The sequence below is a fragment of the Culex pipiens genome, chromosome 2, assembly GCF_016801865.2.
Source record: "Culex pipiens pallens isolate TS chromosome 2, TS_CPP_V2, whole genome shotgun sequence".
Classification (NCBI taxonomy): Eukaryota; Metazoa; Arthropoda; class Insecta; order Diptera; family Culicidae; genus Culex; species Culex pipiens.
In genome coordinates this window covers 221,503,834-221,523,755 of record NC_068938.1, presented here as the reverse complement: position 1 = coordinate 221,523,755, position 19,922 = coordinate 221,503,834, and the positions used below count along the sequence as shown (strand labels likewise).

The 19,922-nt window shown below is 45.7% G+C and overlaps 1 protein-coding gene and 1 long non-coding RNA gene across 2 annotated transcripts; both read left to right on the top strand.

Moving 5' to 3' along the window:
* The first annotated feature begins 1,462 nt into the window (after positions 1-1,462).
* On the top strand, positions 1,463-2,284 carry LOC128092918 (uncharacterized). Its single transcript, XM_052708095.1, has 2 exons — positions 1,463-1,578; positions 1,637-2,284. The coding sequence occupies exon 2, from the start codon at positions 1,790-1,792 to the stop codon at positions 2,282-2,284; it is 495 nt and encodes a 164-aa protein (XP_052564055.1). The 5' UTR covers positions 1,463-1,578; positions 1,637-1,789.
* Positions 2,285-16,194: 13,910 nt separating this feature from the next.
* LOC128092919 (uncharacterized) lies at positions 16,195-19,434 on the top strand. The gene is made up of 3 exons (XR_008212095.1): positions 16,195-17,068; positions 18,955-19,093; positions 19,166-19,434. It is a non-coding gene; the product is annotated as an uncharacterized LOC128092919 (long non-coding RNA).
* Positions 19,435-19,922: the final 488 nt, after the last annotated feature.

The following is a 19,922-nucleotide window of genomic DNA, read 5'->3' as shown; positions in this document are numbered from 1 at the left end:
CCGATTTTGAAACCGGATAAAAATCCTGCTGAAGCCTCAAGCTATCGGCCCATTAGTTTGCTTTCATCTATTAGTAAATTATTCGAAAGAATAATTCTTAATAGAATGATGACGCACATTAATGAAAATTCAATTTTCGCTGATGAGCAGTTTGGATTTCGCCTTGGGCATTCAACTACTCATCAGTTGTTGAGAGTTTCAAATTTAATTCGAAGCAACAAATCTGAGGGTTGTTCTACTGGCGCTGCTCTTCTAGACATAGAAAAAGCATTTGACAGTGTTTGGCATAAAGGTTTGATTGCGAAATTGAAAAGGTTTAATTTTCCGATTTATATCGTGAAAATTATTCAAAATTATTTGACGGATCGTACTCTGCAGGTATGTTATCAGAATAGCAAATCTGATCAACTACCTGTACGTGCTGGCGTCCCTCAAGGAAGCATTTTGGGTCCAATTTTATACAATATTTTTACTTCTGACTTGCCTGATTTGCCCCCAGGATGTCAGAAATCACTTTTTGCTGATGACACAAGCATCTCCGCCAAAGGCAGAAGCCTTCGTGTCATCACAAGAAGATTACAAAAAAGCTTGGATATTTTCAATTCTTATTTGAAAGAATGGAAAATTACTCCAAATGCTGCAAAAACTCAACTTATTATTTTCCCTCACAAACCAAGGGCTGATTTTCTTAAACCAAAAAGTCATCACATTATAAAGATGAATGAGGTAAATTTAAAGTGGGAGGATCAAGTGAAATATCTTGGACTTGGTTTTGACAAAAACCTTACTTACAAGGATCACATTGAAAGTATCCAGGTTAAATGTAACAAATATATTAAATGTTTGTATCCACTTATAAACAGGAATTCTAGACTTTGTCTCAAGAATAAACTGTTAATTTATAAACAAATTTTCAGACCTGCCATGCTTTATGCTGTGCCGATCTGGACAAGCTGTTGCTTAACCAGGAAGAAAAAACTTCAGAGGATTCAGAACAAAATTCTGAAAATGATTCTGAAACTTCCTCCCTGGTTCAGCACCAGTGAACTTCATCAATTAGCCGAAGTTGACACTTTGGATGTTATGTCCAATAAGATAATTGATGCATTTCGACAAAAATCATTGCAGTCTTCAGCTGCATTGATCCGCTCTTTATATAGTTTATAAGTTAGTTTTAAGGTATCCCTTTTCCCTTTTGTACATGTAGGACCTCCTACATTTGAAATCACTGAATAGCGAAAGCTACAATATTTCATGAATAAATGAAAGTTGGTAGTATTTAAAATTGAGGTGAAAAGTCATCGTTTGTGATTGGACACTCAATAATATTTTTACTGAATGAATGTACATGGAAAAGAAATTTGAATAAATATAAATTAAAAAAAAAAAAAAAAAAAAAAAAAAAAAAAAAAAAAAAAAAAAAAAAAAACGCCATAATTGAACTCAAATCGTTTACATTAAGCGTAAACATAATCTTGTTTAGTTGACTTTCTTGTGTTCTGAGCTTCTCAACCCCGTTCAGTTTGTCGTTTCAAGCTGACTCAACCAGTTCAGGATGCTGCACAATTTGAGAAGCTTGTAAGATTGCCAGGCCAACAATTGAATCTTGCAAAATTAAGTTATCTTTCAATTTCAGGATTTTCCTCAGTTGCATCGTTGGTTCTCTTATGAAAACAGTGAAATACAACTTTGATGATGACACTTGGGAAATACAAAGTTTCGTAATAAACACTGAGAGAGATATTGAACAATTGTCCCAATTTGCAGAATATTCGTCGATAAACTTCAAATGGCCAACAATGTCAACAATGACATTGCTACGGCAGAAGTCTCAGCGGCTAGTCGTGTTTTTTCGCGGTGTGTTTGGCGCGTTTTTCACGGCGAAATCGAGGCGTGTGCGAGCGGACAGGCCCGTTCCGGTGGTCAGAGGAGCCACAATCTGGTCGTCGTGGACTCGGCGGCGGTGCAGCAGTGGAAGAGGAACGAGTTCCTGCATCCGAGCAGCAGCAGCAGGAGGAGTCAGCAGCAGCGGCCGCGGAGGCAGCTGAGGCGAGAGACGGTCGTTGGCAGGAGGAATCGGCCCCGGAGAGTCGACTGCGGTCGGCGGACCAGTTTTCGGCCAGGCCAGGTCGGAGACAACCCCCGTTGTTTACGTGGCTGGCAGCAGGCAGCACAACAACAACAACAACAAGCGCGCGAAAACGAGCTTCCCGCGCATCCCGCTGCGGGCGGCAGCCAGTGCGGCCAGTTCGGCGGTGAGTGCGAAAGGCGAGTTTTTTGTTAGCGTTTAGTTTTTTTTTTTTTTTTTTTTTCTCATAGTTTTTTTTTTTTTGGTTAGTTTTTTTTTTTCTTTCTCCTTTTCTACTTTTGCGATTAGTTTCATCACTTTCATTTTCGTTTAGTTTATCGCGTTTATTCGCAAACATGGATCCGACCGAGTCGGACCATGAGGAATGCGACTTCGATTCAACCCTTGAGGGTGACGAGGACGTGGACATGGCGGACTCCGTTTTGGGAGTTCCTTCAAACACCACCAACAGGGACCTCTTCCTGAAGGATAAGGATGCTGGCGGTAAAGGGGGATCCTCGGACGGGTCTAAGAGGACGAAGCGAAAGCGTCCTAAATCAGATCCGAATCCGGTTCCCCCTCAACCACCGATTCCTCCCTTGACTCCAGACCCGATTCCTCCCAATCCAGATCCAAGTCCTCCCAATCCAGATCCAATTCCTCCTAAAACACCGGTGCCGAATCCGGATCCAAATCCCCCTCCGCCCCTGAATCCTCATTCTCAAAAACCGATTCCTCGTCCTCGTCAGTATCAAGAGGGATCGCAAACGGAATGGGTGGTCTTCTTCCGGCCCAAACAGAAGCCGTTAAACTTTGTACAGATCACCAAGGATTTGCAGAAGCACTATCCTGGGGTGGTCGAATGTACCAAGCTGAACAAGAGCAAGCTCCGCGTGATCGTGAACTCCGCGGTGCAAGCGAATCAGATCGTAACTGATCTGCGGTTCAGCATTGAGTACCGTGTTTGGATTCCGGCCCACAAAGTCGAAATCGATGGCGTGGTGACCGATGACAGTCTGTCGCTTGTCGACCTCTCAAGGGCGGTGGGACGCTTCAAGAACCCTAAACTTCCAGCTGTGGAGGTACTCGAGTGCCGGCAACTGGGCAACGTCACCACCGAGGGTGGCCAGAAGAAGTTCATTCCTTCTGCCTCGTTCCGGGTGACTTTTGCAGGGTCAGCTCTGCCGGACTACATTGAGCTGTACAAGCTTCGGCTTCCAGTTCGATTGTACGTTCCGCGAGTGATGAGCTGCGAAAACTGCCAGCAGTTGGGACACACCAAGACCTACTGCAGCAACAAGAGCAAGTGCTCAAAGTGCGCCGGCCCCCACAAGGACGCGGATTGCCAAAAGCAGGCTGAAAAATGCCTGCTTTGTGGCGGGGAACCACACAAAACTCGTCAGTGCCCAAAGTACAAGGAGCGCGAGGACAAGATGAAGCGTTCCTTGAGGGAACGCTCCAAGAAGTCCTTTGCGGAAATCCTTAGTAAGGTGACCCACTCCAATCGCTTCGCTCCTTTGGCGGATGAAGATTCGGAGGACGAGGAATCCGATGTGGAGGTTCTCTTCCAGAGAGACGAGGAAAGTGACTCTTCCGGGCCAAACCCGAAGCGCAACAAGGCTTCCAAGTCCAAAAAAGCCGCTGGCGGTAAGGGTAAGGACAGTGACTCGTTGAACTTCGAGGAGGATTTTCCTTTCGGTCCGTCGGGTAAGCCCGCTCCGAAGCCGGCACCGAAGCCAGTTCCCAAGCCGCTGAAGCCCGTTCCCAAGCTGCCAAAGATCCCCCTGAAACCGGTTCCTCAACCGAATCCGATCACCGATGCCTTCAAAGGAGTCCTTCCTTTTTCCACAATCGTGGAATGGCTGTGCTCTTTCGTGAGTGAACCGACGCGTTTAATCATAAAGCGGTTTGAGCCTCTCGCTAGACACATCGGGAAACAGCTTGCTAGCACGATGCCCCTCTTGTCGTTCATTTCCTTTGATGGGTAATACACCAAAAACGAAAAACGGCATCTCCATTCTACAATGGAATTGTAGAAGTTTAACCCCCAAGTTAAACGATTTTCAACAATTCGCATTCGAACGGGACTGTGATGTGTTTGCGCTGAGCGAAACGTTTCTTATCGGAGATGAGACGCCAGCTTTCCGGGGGTACAACATCATCACAGAGAGCAGGGCAGGACCAAATAGAGGTGGAGGCGTACTGATTGGGGTCAGGAAATGCCACACTTTTAGAAAGGTCACGCTCCCGAAGCTAGGAGGAATCGAAGCAGTCGCAGTACAAGCCAGGATCAGAGGACTGGACATTTGCATTGTGTCCGTCTACGTTCCCCCACAGGTGTCGTTAACTCGACAAAAGTTGTGGGGTATGCTTGAGTTGTTGCAGGCACCGAGACTGGTTCTGGGTGACTTTAATCTTCACAGCACCGAGTGGGGAAGTCACAAGACAGACCCTCAAGCATATCTGATTCATGAACTGTGCGACGACTTCCAGATGACCCTCCTAAACAGGGACAAGCAAGTTACGCGGATTGCAACACCACCAACGCCAACTACGTCCGGTACGAAGGCGAGTGCCATCGACTTGTCGCTCTGTTCCAACAGTCTGGCAGTTCTCTGTGACTGGAACGTGCTTCAAGATCCTCGTGGCAGTGATCATTTGCCGATCGCTATTCTGGTTAGCCATGGCCCACAGCAATCGACAACGGTGGAGATGCCTTACGATCTGACGCGAAATATCGACTGGAAACAGTACGCGGAGGCAGTCTCCATTGGAGTTGAGTTGCGAGCAGGGTTGGCACCGCTTGAAGAATATGCGTTTCTGGCTAATTTGATCTATGACAGTGCGATACAAGCTCAGACGAAACCCGTCCCGGGACCGTACATCCGAACGCGCCCTCCACTTCCCTGGTGGGACAAGGAGTGTACGGATCTCTCGGCGGCCAGGTCTGAAGCTTATGTGGACTTCTGCAAGTGTGGAATCCGAGCGAACTTCCAAAAGTACAGAGCTCTTGATCGCAGGTACAGTAATACTCTGAAGCGGAAGAAGCGAATGTACTGGCGGGAGTTCGTTGAAGGACTACCAGCAGATACGTCCATGAGCACTCTGTGGCGCGTTGCGAGGGCCATGCGTAGAGGTTCCGTTCCGAACGAGAGTGTGGAAAAATCGGACAAGTGGATATTGGATTTCGCCAAGAAGGTGTGCCCGGACTCGGTGCCGACACAACCATCATTCGACGTTGTTGATGGGAGCGATGCTAATCCTCCCTTCTCGATGGTAGAGCTCTCCATAGCACTATTGACGGGCAACAACACTGCTCCTGGTCCGGACAAGATCAAGTTCAGCTTGCTGAAAAATCTTCCGGACGTCGCCAAGCAGCGTCTGTTGAAACTGTTCAACACGTTGGTGGAGCAGAACGTAATTCCACACGAATGGCGACAGGTCCGGGTGGTTGCCATTCAAAAGCCCGGTAAGCCGGCATCCGACCACAACTCGTATCGTCCAATCAGCTTGCTGTCGTGTCTACGCAAGTTGCTGGAGAAGATGATCCTCGACCGCCTCGAACCATGGATGGAACGAGAGCACTTGCTGTCAGACACGCAGTATGGCTTCCGGAGAGGCAAGGGAACAAGCGACTGTCTAGCTTTGCTGGCCACAGGAATCGACATAGCCCGTGGTAAAAAACAGCAAATGGCTTCTGTCTTTCTAGACATCAAGGGTGCATTCGATTCAGTCTCCATCGATGTGTTGGGAGTAAAGCTGCGGCGGAGCGGTCTCAATCCGACGATGTGCAACTTCCTCATCAACCTGTTGTCAGAAAAACACATGCACTTTGTGCAAGGTGATCTGGCAATCACCCGGATAAGTTACATGGGTTTGGCACAAGGCTCACGCCTTAGTCCATCCATGTATAACTTCTACGTCAGCGACATCGATGATTGCTTGACCGGAGACTGCACCCTTATACAGTACGCAGATGACGCAGTGGTTTCAATCGCTGCCAAGAAGGAAGTCGATCTGCTAGAACCCTTGCAAGATACCCTGAACAACTTGGCCCATTGGGCAGTTGGAAAGGGTATTGAATTCTCTCCGGAGAAGACGGAACTGGTCGTTTTTACGGGGAAGCATGAACCGCCGCAGCTCAATCTTTCTCTCTCGGGAAAGACTATCGAGCAGTCGGACCACTTCATGTACATGGGTACCATCTTCGATCAAAAGGGAACATGGGGGAAGCACATCAACTACCTGAAGCAAAAGTGCCTGCAAAGAACTAATTTTCTGCGCAGCGTCTCTGGCAACCGGTGGGGTGCTCATCCTTCTGACCTGCTTCGACTGTACAAGACAACGATACTCTCGGTGCTGGAATATGGCAGTTTCTGCTTCCAAACAGCTGCGAAATCACGCTTGTTGGTTCTCCAGCGGATACAGTACCGAAGTCTTCGCATTGTCTTGGGATGCATGCACTCAACTCACAACATGACCCTCGAGGTCTTGGCGGGAGTGTTGCCTCTGCGAACTCGTTACTACGAACTGTCTTACCGGTTCCTGATCCGGTGTGATTACAGGAATAAACTGGTAATTGACAACTTTGAAACGTTGCTGAACCTTCACGTTGAGTCTCGGCGCATGCTTCTATATTATGACTTTATGTCATCGTGGGAGTGGAGCCCGAGCACAACGGTACAGCGCACGCCTCCGTTAACCAGCAGCACCCTGATTGGCTTCGACACGTCCATGAAAGCCGATACTCGCGGTATCCCAAACCATCTTCTGCGGGGAGTTGTACCGTCGATCTTCGCATCAAAGTACAACCATGTTCCTCCAAACAACAGATTCTTCACCGATGGCTCCAAGCTCGACGGCTGTACGGGCTTCGGTGTTTATCATGAATCTTATCAGCTGTTCTTTAAGCTGAAGGACCCGAGTTCGGTTTACGTCGCAGAGTTAGCCGCGGTTTACTGCGCACTGCGAATCATCGAGACCATGCCACCTGACCACTACTTCATCTTCACCGATAGCTTTAGCTCTGTTGAGGCTATCCGGTCTCTGAAGCCGACCAGGGAGTCTGCGTTTTTCCTCACGGAAATACGCAAGACTTTAAACAACCTGGCGGCTCAGTCCTTCAGCATCACGGTGGTGTGGGTCCGCGCTCATTGCTCGATTCCGGGTAATGAGAAAGCGGACTTGCTCGCCAAGAAGGGTGCTGAGAGTGGAGACATTTTTGAAAGGCCAATTAGCCTACAAGAATGCTACGGTTTTCCGAGGCAGCGTGCGCTTCTGGATTGGCAAAAACAATGGGACGACGACACCAAGGGACGTTGGATGTATTCCATACGACCTAAGGTGCAAAGAAAAGCCTGGTTCAAGGGAATGGACTTGACGCGTGGATTCATCAGAACGATGTCCCGCCTTATGTCGAACCATTACTCGTCCAAGGCTCATCTGTACCGTATCAACATGAGTGATACGAACTTATGCGACTGTGGGCAGGGTTATCAGGACATCGACCATCTCGTATGGGCGTGTCCAGATCATCAGGCTCACAGAATTAAGTTGAAAGTTACCCTCAGGGCCCGAGGAAGACCACCAGAAATTCCGATGCGAGACGCGTTATCTCAACTAGACCTTGATGTTCTCTATCCGATCTATCAGTTCCTCTTAGATTCCAATATATCTATTTAGTTTTTCTTCCAGTTAGTTTTCCTTCAGCTAGTTTTCCTTCAGTTAGTATAACTCGCCTTCCCACAAAGCCGTCGTTTCTGGTTGCACCGGAAGCAAAGCAAGATCGCCCCAGCAGCTGGACACCGAGTTGCGGTTGAGGACAAAACGCAAAGGCCAGCAGAGCCAACCAAGACCCCTACACAATCCCCCTTCCCTTCCCACGCCTTGTCTTTAACATCAATCCCTTCCCTACTAACCCCGAGTAGGCCGCGGGTAATCGGCTCCCCTCCCACTTACATTTACACACAAGATCCTCTGTAATTATTAAGTTTTTTGTAATTACAAAAGCCGACTCGGTCCTAACCAGGTCCCAGTACCGAAAAGGACCTAATAAAAATAATTTTATGAAAAAAAAAAAAAAAAAAAAAATGTCAACAATGAGCAGCAAAATGTTTGCAAAATTACCAGCGTTTTTTTTTTTTTTTTTTTTTTTTTAATAAAATTATTTTTATTAGGTCCTTTTCGGTACTGGGACCTGGTTAGGACCGAGTCGGCTTTTGTAATTACATTTGATTTAATAATTACAGAGGATCTTGTGTGTAAATGTTAGTGGGAGGGAAGCCGATTACCCGCGGCCTACTCGGGGTTAGTAGGGAAGGGATTGATGTTAAAGACAAGGCGTGGGAAGGGAAGGGGGATTGTGTAGGGGTCTTGGTTGGCTCTGCTGGCCTTTGCGATTTGTCCTCAGCCGCAACTCGGTGTCCAGCTGCTGGGGCGATCTTGCTTTGCTTCCGGTGCAACCAGAAACGACGGCTTTGTGTGAAGGCGAGTTATACTAACTAGAGGAAAACTAACTGAAGGGAAACTAACTGGAAGAAAACTAAATAGATATTTTGGAATCTGAGAGGAACTGATAGATAGGATAGAGAACATCAAGGTCTAGTTGAGATAGCGCGTCTCGCATCGGGATTTCTGGTGGTCTTCCTCGGGCCCTGAGGGTATCTTTCAACTTAATTCTGTGAACATGGTGATCTGGACACGCCCATACGAGATGGTCGATGTCCTGATAACCCTGCCCACAGTCACAAAGGTTCGTATCACTCATGTTGATACGGTACAGATGAGCCTTGGACGAGTAATGGTTCGACATAAGGCGGGACATCGTTCTGATGAATCCACGCGTCAAGTCCATTCCCTTGAACCAGGCTTTTCTTTGCACCTTAGGTCGTATGGAATACATCCAACGTCCTTTGGTGTCGTCGTCCCATTGATTTTGCCAATCCAGAAGCGCACGCTGCCTCGGAAAACCGTAGCATTCTTGTAGGCTAATTGGCCTTTCATAAATGTCTCCACTCTCAGCACCCTTCTTGGCGAGCAAGTCCGCTTTCTCATTACCCGGAATCGAGCAATGAGCGCGGACCCACACCACCGTGATGCTGAAGGACTGAGCCGCCAGGTTGTTTAAAGTCTTGCGTATTTCCGTGAGGAAAAACGTAGACTCCCTGGTCGGCTTCAGAGTCCGGATAGCCTCAACAGAGCTAAAGCTATCGGTGAAGATGAAGTAGTGGTCAGGTGGCATGGTCTCGATGATTCGCAGTGCGCAGTAAACCGCGGCTAACTCTGCGACATAAACCGAACTCGGGTCCTTCAGCTTAAAGAACAGCTGATAAGATTCATGATAAACACCGAAGCCCGTACAGCCGTCGAGCTTGGAGCCATCGGTGAAGAATCTGTTGTTTGGAGGAACATGGTTGTACTTTGATGCGAAGATCGACGGTACAACTCCCCGCAGAAGATGGTTTGGGATACCGCGAGTATCGGCTTTCATGGACGTGTCGAAGCCAATCAGGGTGCTGCTGGTTAACGGAGGCGTGCGCTGTACCGTTGTGCTCAGGCTCCACTCCCACGATGACATAAAGTCATAATATAGAAGCATGCGCCGAGACTCAACGTGAAGGTTCAGCAACGTTTCAAAGTTGTCAATTACCAGTTTATTCCTGTAATCACACCGGATCAGGAACCGGTAAGACAGTTCGTAGTAACGAGTTCGCAGAGGCAATACTCCCGCCAAGACCTCGAGGGTCATGTTGTGAGTTGAGTGCATGCATCCCAAGACAATGCGAAGACTTCGGTACTGTATCCGCTGGAGAACCAACAAGCGTGATTTCGCAGCTGACTGGAAGCAGAAACTGCCATATTCCAGCACCGAGAGTATCGTTGTCTTGTACAGTCGAAGCAGGTCAGAAGGATGAGCACCCCACCGGTTGCCAGAGACACTGCGCAGAAAATTAGTTCTTTGCAGGCACTTTTGCTTCAGGTAGTTAATGTGCTTCCCCCATGTTCCCTTTTGATCAAAGATGGTACCCATGTACATGAAGTGGTCCGACTGCTCGATAGTCTTTCCCGAGAGAGAAAGATTGAGCTGCGGCGGTTCATGCTTCCCCGTAAAAACGACCAGTTCCGTCTTCTCCGGAGAGAATTCAATACCCTTTCCAACTGCCCAATGGGCCAAGTTGTTCAGAGTATCTTGCAAGGGTTCTAGCAGATCGACTTCCTTCTTGGCAGCGATTGAAACCACTGCGTCATCTGCGTACTGTATAAGGGTGCAGTCTCCGGTCAAGCAATCATCGATATCGCTGACGTAGAAGTTATACATGGATGGACTAAGCCGTGAGCCTTGTGCCAAACCCATGTAACTTATCCGGGTGATTGCCAGATCACCTTGCACAAAGTGCATGTGTTTTTCTGACAACAGGTTGATGAGGAAGTTGCACATCGTCGGATTGAGACCGCTCCGCCGCAGCTTTACTCCCAACACATCGATGGAGACTGAATCGAATGCACCCTTGATGTCTAGAAAGACAGAAGCCATTTGCTGTTTCTTACCACGGGCTATGTCGATCCCTGTGGCCAGCAAGGCTAGACAGTCGCTTGTTCCCTTGCCTCTCCGGAAGCCATACTGCGTGTCTGACAGCAAGTGCTCTCGTTCCATCCATGGTTCGAGGCGGTCGAGGATCATCTTCTCCAGCAACTTGCGTAGACACGACAGCAAGCTGATTGGACGATACGAGTTGTGGTCGGACGCCGGCTTACCGGGCTTTTGAATGGCAACCACCCGGACCTGTCGCCATTCGTGTGGAATTACGTTCTGCTCCACCAACGTGTTGAACAGTTTCAACAGACGCTGCTTGGCGACGTCCGGAAGATTCTTCAGCAAGCTGAACTTGATCTTGTCCGGACCAGGAGCAGTGTTGTTGCCCGTCAATAGTGCTATGGAGAGCTCTACCATCGAGAAGGGAGGATTAGAATCGCTCCCATCAACAACGTCGAATGATGGTTGTGTCGGCACCGAGTCCGGGCACACCTTCTTGGCGAAATCCAATATCCACTTGTCCGATTTTTCCACACTCTCGTTCGGAACGGAACCTCTACGCATGGCCCTCGCAACGCGCCACAGAGTGCTCATGGACGTATCTGCTGGTAGTCCTTCAACGAACTCCCGCCAGTACATTCGCTTCTTCCGCTTCAGAGTATTACTGTACCTGCGATCAAGAGCTCTGTACTTTTGGAAGTTCGCTCGGATTCCACACTTGCAGAAGTCCACATAAGCTTCTGACCTGGCCGCCGAGAGATCCGTACACTCCTTGTCCCACCAGGGAAGTGGCGGGCGCGTTCGGATGTATGGTCCCGGGACGGGTTTCGTCTGAGCTTGTATAGCACTGTCATAGATCAAGTTAGCCAAAAAAGCATATTCTTCAAGCGGTGCCAACCCTGCTCGCAACTCAACTCCAATGGAGACTGCCTCCGCGTACTGTTTCCAGTCGATATTTCGCGTCAGATCGTAAGGCATCTCCACCGTTGTCGATTGCTGTGGGCCATGGCTAACCAGAATAGCGATCGGCAAATGATCACTGCCACGAGGATCTTGGAGCACGTTCCAGTCACAGAGAACTGCCAAACTGTTGGAACAGAGCGACAAGTCGATGGCACTCGCCTTCGTACCGGACGTAGTTGGCGTTGGTGGTGTTGCAATCCGCGTAACTTGCTTGTCCCTGTTTAGGAGGGTCATCTGGAAGTCGTCGCACAGTTCATGAATCAGATATGCTTGAGGGTCTGTCTTGTGACTTCCCCACTCGGTGCTGTGAAGATTAAAGTCACCCAGAACCAGTCGCGGTGCCTGCAACAGCTCAAGCATACCCCACAACTTTTGTCGAGTTAATGACACCTGTGGGGGAACGTAGACGGACACAATGCAAATGTCCAGTCCTCTGATCCTGGCCTGTACTGCGACTGCTTCGATTCCTCCTAGCTTCGGGAGCGTGACCTTTCTAAAAGTGTGGCATTTCCTGACCCCAATCAGTACGCCTCCACCTCTATTTGGTCCTGCCCTGCTCTCTGTGATGATGTTGTACCCCCGGAAAGCTGGCGTCTCATCTCCGATAAGAAACGTTTCGCTCAGCGCAAAGACATCACAGTCCCGTTCGAATGCGAATTGTTGAAAATCGTTTAACTTGGGGGTTAAACTTCTACAATTCCATTGTAGAAAGGAGATGCCGTTTTTCGTTTTTGGTGTATTACCCATCAAAGGAAATGAACGACAAGAGGGGCATCGTGCTAGCAAGCTGTTTCCCGATGTGTCTAGCGAGAGGCTCAAACCGCTTTATGATTAAACGCGTCGGTTCACTCACAAAAGAGCACAGCCATTCCACGATTGTGGAAAAAGGAAGGACTCCTTTGAAGGCATCGGTGATCGGATTCGGTTGAGGAACCGGTTTCAGGGGGATCTTTGGCAGCTTGGGAACGGGCTTCAGCGGCTTGGGAACGGGCTTCGGTGCCGGCTTCGGAGCGGGCTTACCCGACGGACCGAAAGGAAAATCCTCCTCGAAGTTCAACGAGTCATTTTCCTTACTCTTGCCGCCAGCGGCTTTTTTGGACTTGGAAGCCTTGTTGCGCTTCGGGTTTGGCCCGGAAGAGTCACTTTCCTCGTCTCTCTGGAAGAGGACCTCCACATCGGAATCTTCGTCCCCCGAATCTTCGTCCGCCAAAGGAGCGAAGCGATTGGGGTGGGTCACCTGACTAAGGATTTCCGCGAAGGACTTCTTGGAGCGTTCCCTCAAGGATCGCTTCATCTTGTCCTCGCGCTCCTTGTACTTTGGGCACTGTCGAGTTTTGTGCGGTTCCCCGCCACAAAGCAGGCATTTTTCAGCCTGCTTTTGGCAATCCACGTCCTTGTGGGGGCCGGCGCACTTTGAGCACTTGCTCTTGTTGCTGCAGTAGGTCTTGGTGTGTCCCAACTGCTGGCAGTTTTCGCAGCACATCACTCGCGGAACGTACAATCGAACTGGAAGCCGAAGCTTGTACAGCTCAATGTAGTCCGGCAGAGCTGACCCTGCAAAAGTCACCCGGAACGAGGCAGAAGGAATGAACTTCTTCTGGCCACCCTCGGTGGTGACGTTGCCCAGTTGCCGGCACTCGAGTACCTCCACAGCTGGAAGTTTAGGGTTCTTGAAGCGTCCCACCGCCCTTGAGAGGTCGACAAGCGACAGACTGTCATCGGTCACCACGCCGTCGATCTCGACTTTGTGGGCCGGAATCCAAACACGGTACTCAATGCTGAACCGCAGATCAGTTACGATCTGATTCGCTTGCACCGCGGAGTTCACGATCACGCGGAGCTTGCTCTTGTTCAGCTTGGTACATTCGACCACCCCAGGATAGTGCTTCTGCAAATCCTTGGTGATCTGTACAAAGTTTAACGGCTTCTGTTTGGGCCGGAAGAAGACCACCCATTCCGTTTGCGATCCCTCTTGATACTGACGAGGACGAGGAATCGGTTTTTGGGAATGAGGATTCAGGATCGGGGGGGGATTTGGATCCGGATTCGGCACCGGTGTTTTAGGAGGAATTGGATCTGGATTGGGAGAAGGAATTGGGTTTGGAGTCAAGGGAGGAATCGGTGGTTGAGGGGGAACCGGATTCGGATCTGATTTAGGACGCTTTCGCTTCGTCCTCTTAGACCCGTCCGTGGATCCCCCTTTACCGTCAGCATCCTTATCCTTCAGGAAGTGGTCCCTGTTGGTGGTGTTTGAAGGAACTCCCGAGACAGAGTCCTCCATTTCCACGTCCTCGTCACCATCAATGGTTGAATCGAAATCAGATTCCTCGTGTTCCGACTCGGTCGGATCCATGATTGAGGAAAAAAACGGAAGAAAACTAATCAAAACCAAAAATAAGACTAAAATAACGCAGAAGAAATGAGAAAAAAAAAATCTAACAGGAAAAAAAAAACCAATGAGAAAAAAAAAAAAAAAAAAAAAAAAAACTAAAAGCAAACAAAAAACTCGCCTTTCGCACTCACCGCCGAACTGGCCGCACTGGCTGCCGCCCGCAGCGGGATGCGCGGGAAGCTCGTTTGCGCGCGCTTTTTGTTGTTGTTGTGCTGCCTGCTGCCAGCCACGTAAACAACGGGGTTGTCTCCGACCTGGCCTGGCCGAAAACTGGTCCGCCGACCGCAGTCGACTCTCCGGGGCCGATTCCACCGACCAACGACCGTCTCTCGCCTCAGCTGCCTCCGCGGCCGCTGCTGCTCACTCCTCCTGCTGCTGCTGCTCGGATGCAGGAACTCGTTCCTCTTCCGCTGCTGCACCGCCGCCGTGTCCACGACGACCAGATTGTGGCCTCTCTGACCACCGGAACGGGCTTGTCCGCTCGCACACGCCTCGGAATCGCCGTGAAAAACGCGCCAAACACACCGCGAAAAAACACGACTAACCGCTGAGACTTCTGCCGGAGCAATGAAAATTACCAGCGTTGAATGACTTAAAAATTGACAGAGGAAAAGTACCGACTGTTGAAATCGTGCCTCAATTGGAACATCTACAGCTCGATAGTTGTCAAACAATCAATATCATTATAAATTCAGCTCAAGAATTCAAACTGAAATCGTTGATTGTGTGGAAAACTTCGCTTGCTAAACTTCCACAAAGTATCACTTCATTAAAGCAATTAACTCAGCTAGATCTATCAGATAATCAGATTGAGTTCATCAATTTAGACGAGTTTAGTGGATTGCTGAAGCTAAGATCACTACACTTGAATTCAAACAAAATTAAAAAGCTATCTCACTCACCTCAAGCTACAATCAACCTTCCAAGCTTAGAGCTATTTTATTTGCATGAAAATCAACTGACAAACCTCAGCTTCGAAAATTGGAATGCAACATCAGTGCGACATCTCCACCTGCACAGAAATCGAATTCCAATGGCAGTGTCAGTACTAAGTGCATTCCCCGTTCTACGGGATGTTCGAATTCACGGTAATCCTCTTTACTGTGTTTGGAGGGATTTCTTGATTGAAGAACTTTTGGTGAGAAATGTGAAAATCTACAAAGAGGACGAATCAAAATGCCTTGATATAGGTGAAATCGATGCAAAACTTGAAATATTTAGCTATAAAATGTGGAGAAAACATGATGAACTCCGAAACAAATTAGCATACGAACTTAACGATATTAAAAAATCATATCAAACTACAAACCATCAGATTGTTGAAGAAATCCGAAAATTCAATTCTACGATCAGCGCTACTGTTCAAATGTTCAAAAATAAGTTCAATGAAAATGAAAACAAATTTAAAAAGCTGGAAGCAAATATCACACAACTGTGTCATAAAAATGACGATTTGACAGAATCTTTTTATCAGTTCGCCTTAGAACACATCGACGATAACCAAATTGCTGACGAAACACAAGAAGATAAAGTTGATATAGGATTGAATTGGCAGCAGCAGCAAAGTCAACTGAATCAGATTGAGCAAAGTTTACAGAAAATTGAAGCTAAGCAGAATGCACTTATCGAGAATCTGCGGAAAATATCACTGCTTAGTGTGTTGATGTCGAATGTGTCGGAAGAAAATTGAATATGTATTATCATTCACGAAAGACTACTCCAAATAAAAGCATAAATACCAAGCATTCGAAAATTGTTCTTGAAACAAAACAAACAAAACAAACAAAACAAACAAAACAAACAAAACAAACAAAACAAACAAAACAAACAAAACAAACAAAACAAACAAAACAAACAAAACAAACAAAACAAACAAAACAAACAAAACAAACAAAACAAACAAAACAAACAAAACAAACAAAACAAACAAAACAAACAAAACAAACAAAACAAACAAAACAAACAAAACAAACAAAACAAACAAAACAAACAAAACAAACAAAACAAACAAAACAAACAAAACAAACAAAACAAACAAAACAAACAAAACAAACAAAACAAACAAAACAAACAAAACAAACAAAACAAACAAAACAAACAAAACAAACAAAACAAACAAAACAAACAAAACAAACAAAACAAACAAAACAAACAAAACAAACAAAACAAACAAAACAAACAAAAAATGAGCTCAAATTTCGAAGATTCAATTTAGAAAAGCTAACGATGCAACATCAATATTTGTCATTGTTGAGAAATTTTGTTTAACGACCCCGTTGAAGTTTTTCCGCGACTTTTCGCTCACAGCAACTCGTTTAACCGTTTTTCCTCCCGACGACTTTTGTCTGGCCAGGCTCATCCGTCATCGTCATGGACCGCAGCTGCATTTCTCGACACTCTGTTTGTATTTATCTTTGCGAGATTGTGGTTCTAAAGGATGCTGCGTCTGACACTGGTGGTGGTGGTGGTGATGATGTAAACATCTTTATGTGCCATCGTCGATCGTAAATCTCATTGAGACCATTTCGCCCCCACCCCCCTTCTTCTTCTTCATGTCCCCTCCACTTATCTAGCTGGAAAATTCTTCCAACTTGAGTCGACTCGATCGTTTCTGGAGATGAGGCAAGGAAATTTGTTTGGAATTTTTCCGCCTGCTATGATCACATCCACCAAGTTTAATGCTGCCGGGACCGATCTTGTCTCTTCGGCCACTTGAGCTGATGTGATCGCGTCGTCTCCGAGACTTTGGTCGTGGGTTTTTCTTTTTTGGCCAAAAGTGGGAAATCATCGGTCTTCGGGTCGTGGCCGGCTCGTTTGACGAGGAAATGTATAGAGCGCTCGCTTATTGCTGCAATAGCCTCTAGTATATAGTGTAGAGATGCGTGCTTCGGCGCCCTTCTTGGGGTGCCCCCTCCCCCCACTTGAGACCCCCCCCCCCACCCAATTTTCACACTAGACTCTCGGGTTTTGTGCTCATCACTAGTGGGACAAGTCGGCGCGATTCTATCTCGTGCCGCTATCGGCCCCACCACGCTATCTCAATACATTTATTTTTAATTCAAAAGATCCAATTTTTTGTATACACCCTTTTCTATCGGCACTAGAAAATGCGGTAAGAGGGTATGATCGTCTCGTAAGAAAAACCAAATCACACACGCAAGTGAAGACAAAAAAATACAATTGTCGCGCCGGCATGTCACCGTAGATTGCGCGTGGCAGATGGCCCTGGGCCAGATACCAAGTGAGAAGAGATATAATCACGAGCTAAGCCGATATGTGGCACCAACAACCGATCCCGGCCGGCAGAGGATCAGCCAGAGGCGACAGTCGACAAGTTCTGCCATTTATCAACGCGGAAAACGAGGAGTCGTAGCCAGAGAGATTTTTTTTGTGACATTTCTGAAGTCATTGTGTGTTAAAAGTGGAAGAATTCGTTCTGATGTGTTCATCTTGAAAGAATTGGTGCCAAAGTTCTTTAAAGCTAATTTTACTTGAAAAAAACAAATTTTAGTGATGCTATTGTAATAAATAAGTAAATGTGATATTGAAGTTTTCTGAATCTGCATTGATCGCAATAAATTATTATCAATTAAATTATTAATCTAAAGTAATATAAACGTTAACAAGTGGAAAGAAAATAAAGACAATAATCGATGGAATCCGTCATAAAGAAATGTCAGATAAATTTGCAAAAATCTTTATAAAAACAATTCATTAGTCAGCGTGTAAATTTCCCAACCGATTTAGGCTTTTCCTTGGGAAGTCTCTCCTCGTAGAAAAGGGCAGAAGTGACAAAGGTTTACAAAAAAAATCATTAACTGAAAACTTACAGAATTGTTTTGTTTCTTGCAAACTCTTGCACATAAAAAAGACTCACTCGAAAAACATTGATTTTTTCTCAATTTTTAAACATCATGGAAAAAGCAATTGAATTTTGAAAGTCATTTCAAATATAGTTTTAAAATTCATGTTCAAAATTCAAATCGTGTCATAAACTCTGGGGGCAAAAATTATAGTTCCATTTTTTTTTTTCTTTTTATGGAATTGGAATTCTAATCAATTGAAAACACTTTGATGTGCATTGTCCTGCGGTGGAAACCATATTTATTAGTATGTTTGAACTTGATTTAATAGTAATACAACACAACAAAATTAATTTAGGCGAAGAAAAAAACATTTTCGTCAATCATAGATATTTCAAAAACTAGTGATTGCAAAACATCTGGACTAGTATGAAATGCATTTCAAACAAATTTTCGATTAAAATTTGTATTTCTTGGTCTGTTTTCAAAATTGTTACACTTTTTTTTTATTTTTTTACGCCCTTCCTCGAAAAAGTATGCAAAGGCCTGAATGAAGTTCTATAAAATAATAAAAAAACAAAATCAAGACCGAATATTACTGAAACATAAAACAGTTTTAAAAATTGAACAAACAATGAAGGCTGTTGCAAATATGTTTCAAAGTTTAAGTCACCCCCTTTCCCCTTCAATTTTGGTTCAAAAAATCATGGGGCAAACATTTTTTTTCAAAAAAAAAAAAAAAAACTTAAAAGTTAATCAACCGAAAACAATTTGAAATGTATTTTCTTGCGATTAAAATTATATTTGGGAGATCTGGGAACGATCAAATCAATTAAGATTTTTTGTAAAATTCCGTTGTACAGTACTGCAAAAGGGTTTTTTTTCTGCGAAAATAAGATTTCATCTATTCTTCGATATTTTGAAAACAATTTTATCAATGATTTTTTATGTTAAACAAATAGTTAGTTTTTGTCTTATAATGTTTTGGGACAAAATCTTAGAAAAATAATGTATTTAAAAATAACAATCACTTCTATAAACTATATTTCAAATCCTAATACTGATGTCAAAATTTTGAAACAAGGGTTATTAAGAAATGCTCACACATTATTATAATTATGTTATTATGTATTAAAAACTTCTTAAATATCAAAGAAACCTTGAAAAAAATGTTTAAGTTTTTATTATTTTTCAGATCTGGCGTCCCAATATGAATTATATGTTTGAACCCTTAAAGTGCTGATTAAAAATGCAACAATAAAAGCTAGAAATTTAGTTTGCGTTCCCCTTTTTGAAGATCTAATAATTTTGAAGATCTAATGAAACACCCAAAGGTATTCAAGTTCGTTAATGGATTAGCTTGATTTTATATCAGTTGATAATATGACACATCTCTTAAATTTTAGTTGTTGGCTTAATATTGAACCAGGAAATAATCCAACCTAGTTAAAAATAAATACATCCAAGAATCCATCATCCTACCAAGTAGCTGATCTCAGCAACCCAGCATGTTTTCCACCCAGACGCCAACACAACATCAGTCATCACAGCGCACAGCTGACCGCCGCCGTTGATCGATCTTCCCACGTGCGGTTCCGACCTACTAGAAAAACTACACCCAGCCTACTACACTTACCAACTAGCTGCACCGAACCGTGCGGCGATGATGCACTCACAGGTCAATGAATCACGCTGATTTTTGGCACCCCACGGGGAAAAGTGCGAAGAGATTTTCCGGTCGTGCGATCAACCCATCCAAGCTGAGGCCAACGGTGCGCTTCTTCGCTCACCTGTCACGTTTACGTCTGCTGCTGCTGCTCTCTCGATCCAGATGAGTTACAGCTCGCGGAACGAACAAAACGTGCCAGACAGATAGTTGACGGAGCGGAGACAGCAGAGTCACTTGCTGACTTTGACCTAGAAATGGGTCTAGTGGGAAATTCGCGGAAAGCTGCTGCCAAGGTTTTCAGGAAATTTCGGGTTAAGGTCACGCGCGTCACTGAATAAAATTCTAAAACAACATTGTAGCATGGGGAGCAATCTGTCAAGCACGCGATCGTGCAGTAGGCGGTCAGAAATCATCCGTTGCTTCGACCACGCCAAGTATTTATTATGATTAACGTCATTCAGCACGCCTGCTGCGATCTAGACCAGACATGTTGT

Bases quoted from the DNA above. Each gene is read 5' to 3' on its own strand.
- LOC128092918 (XM_052708095.1), top strand. From the start codon at position 1,790: ATGGCCAACAATGTCAACAATGACATTGCTACGGCAGAAGTCTCAGCG.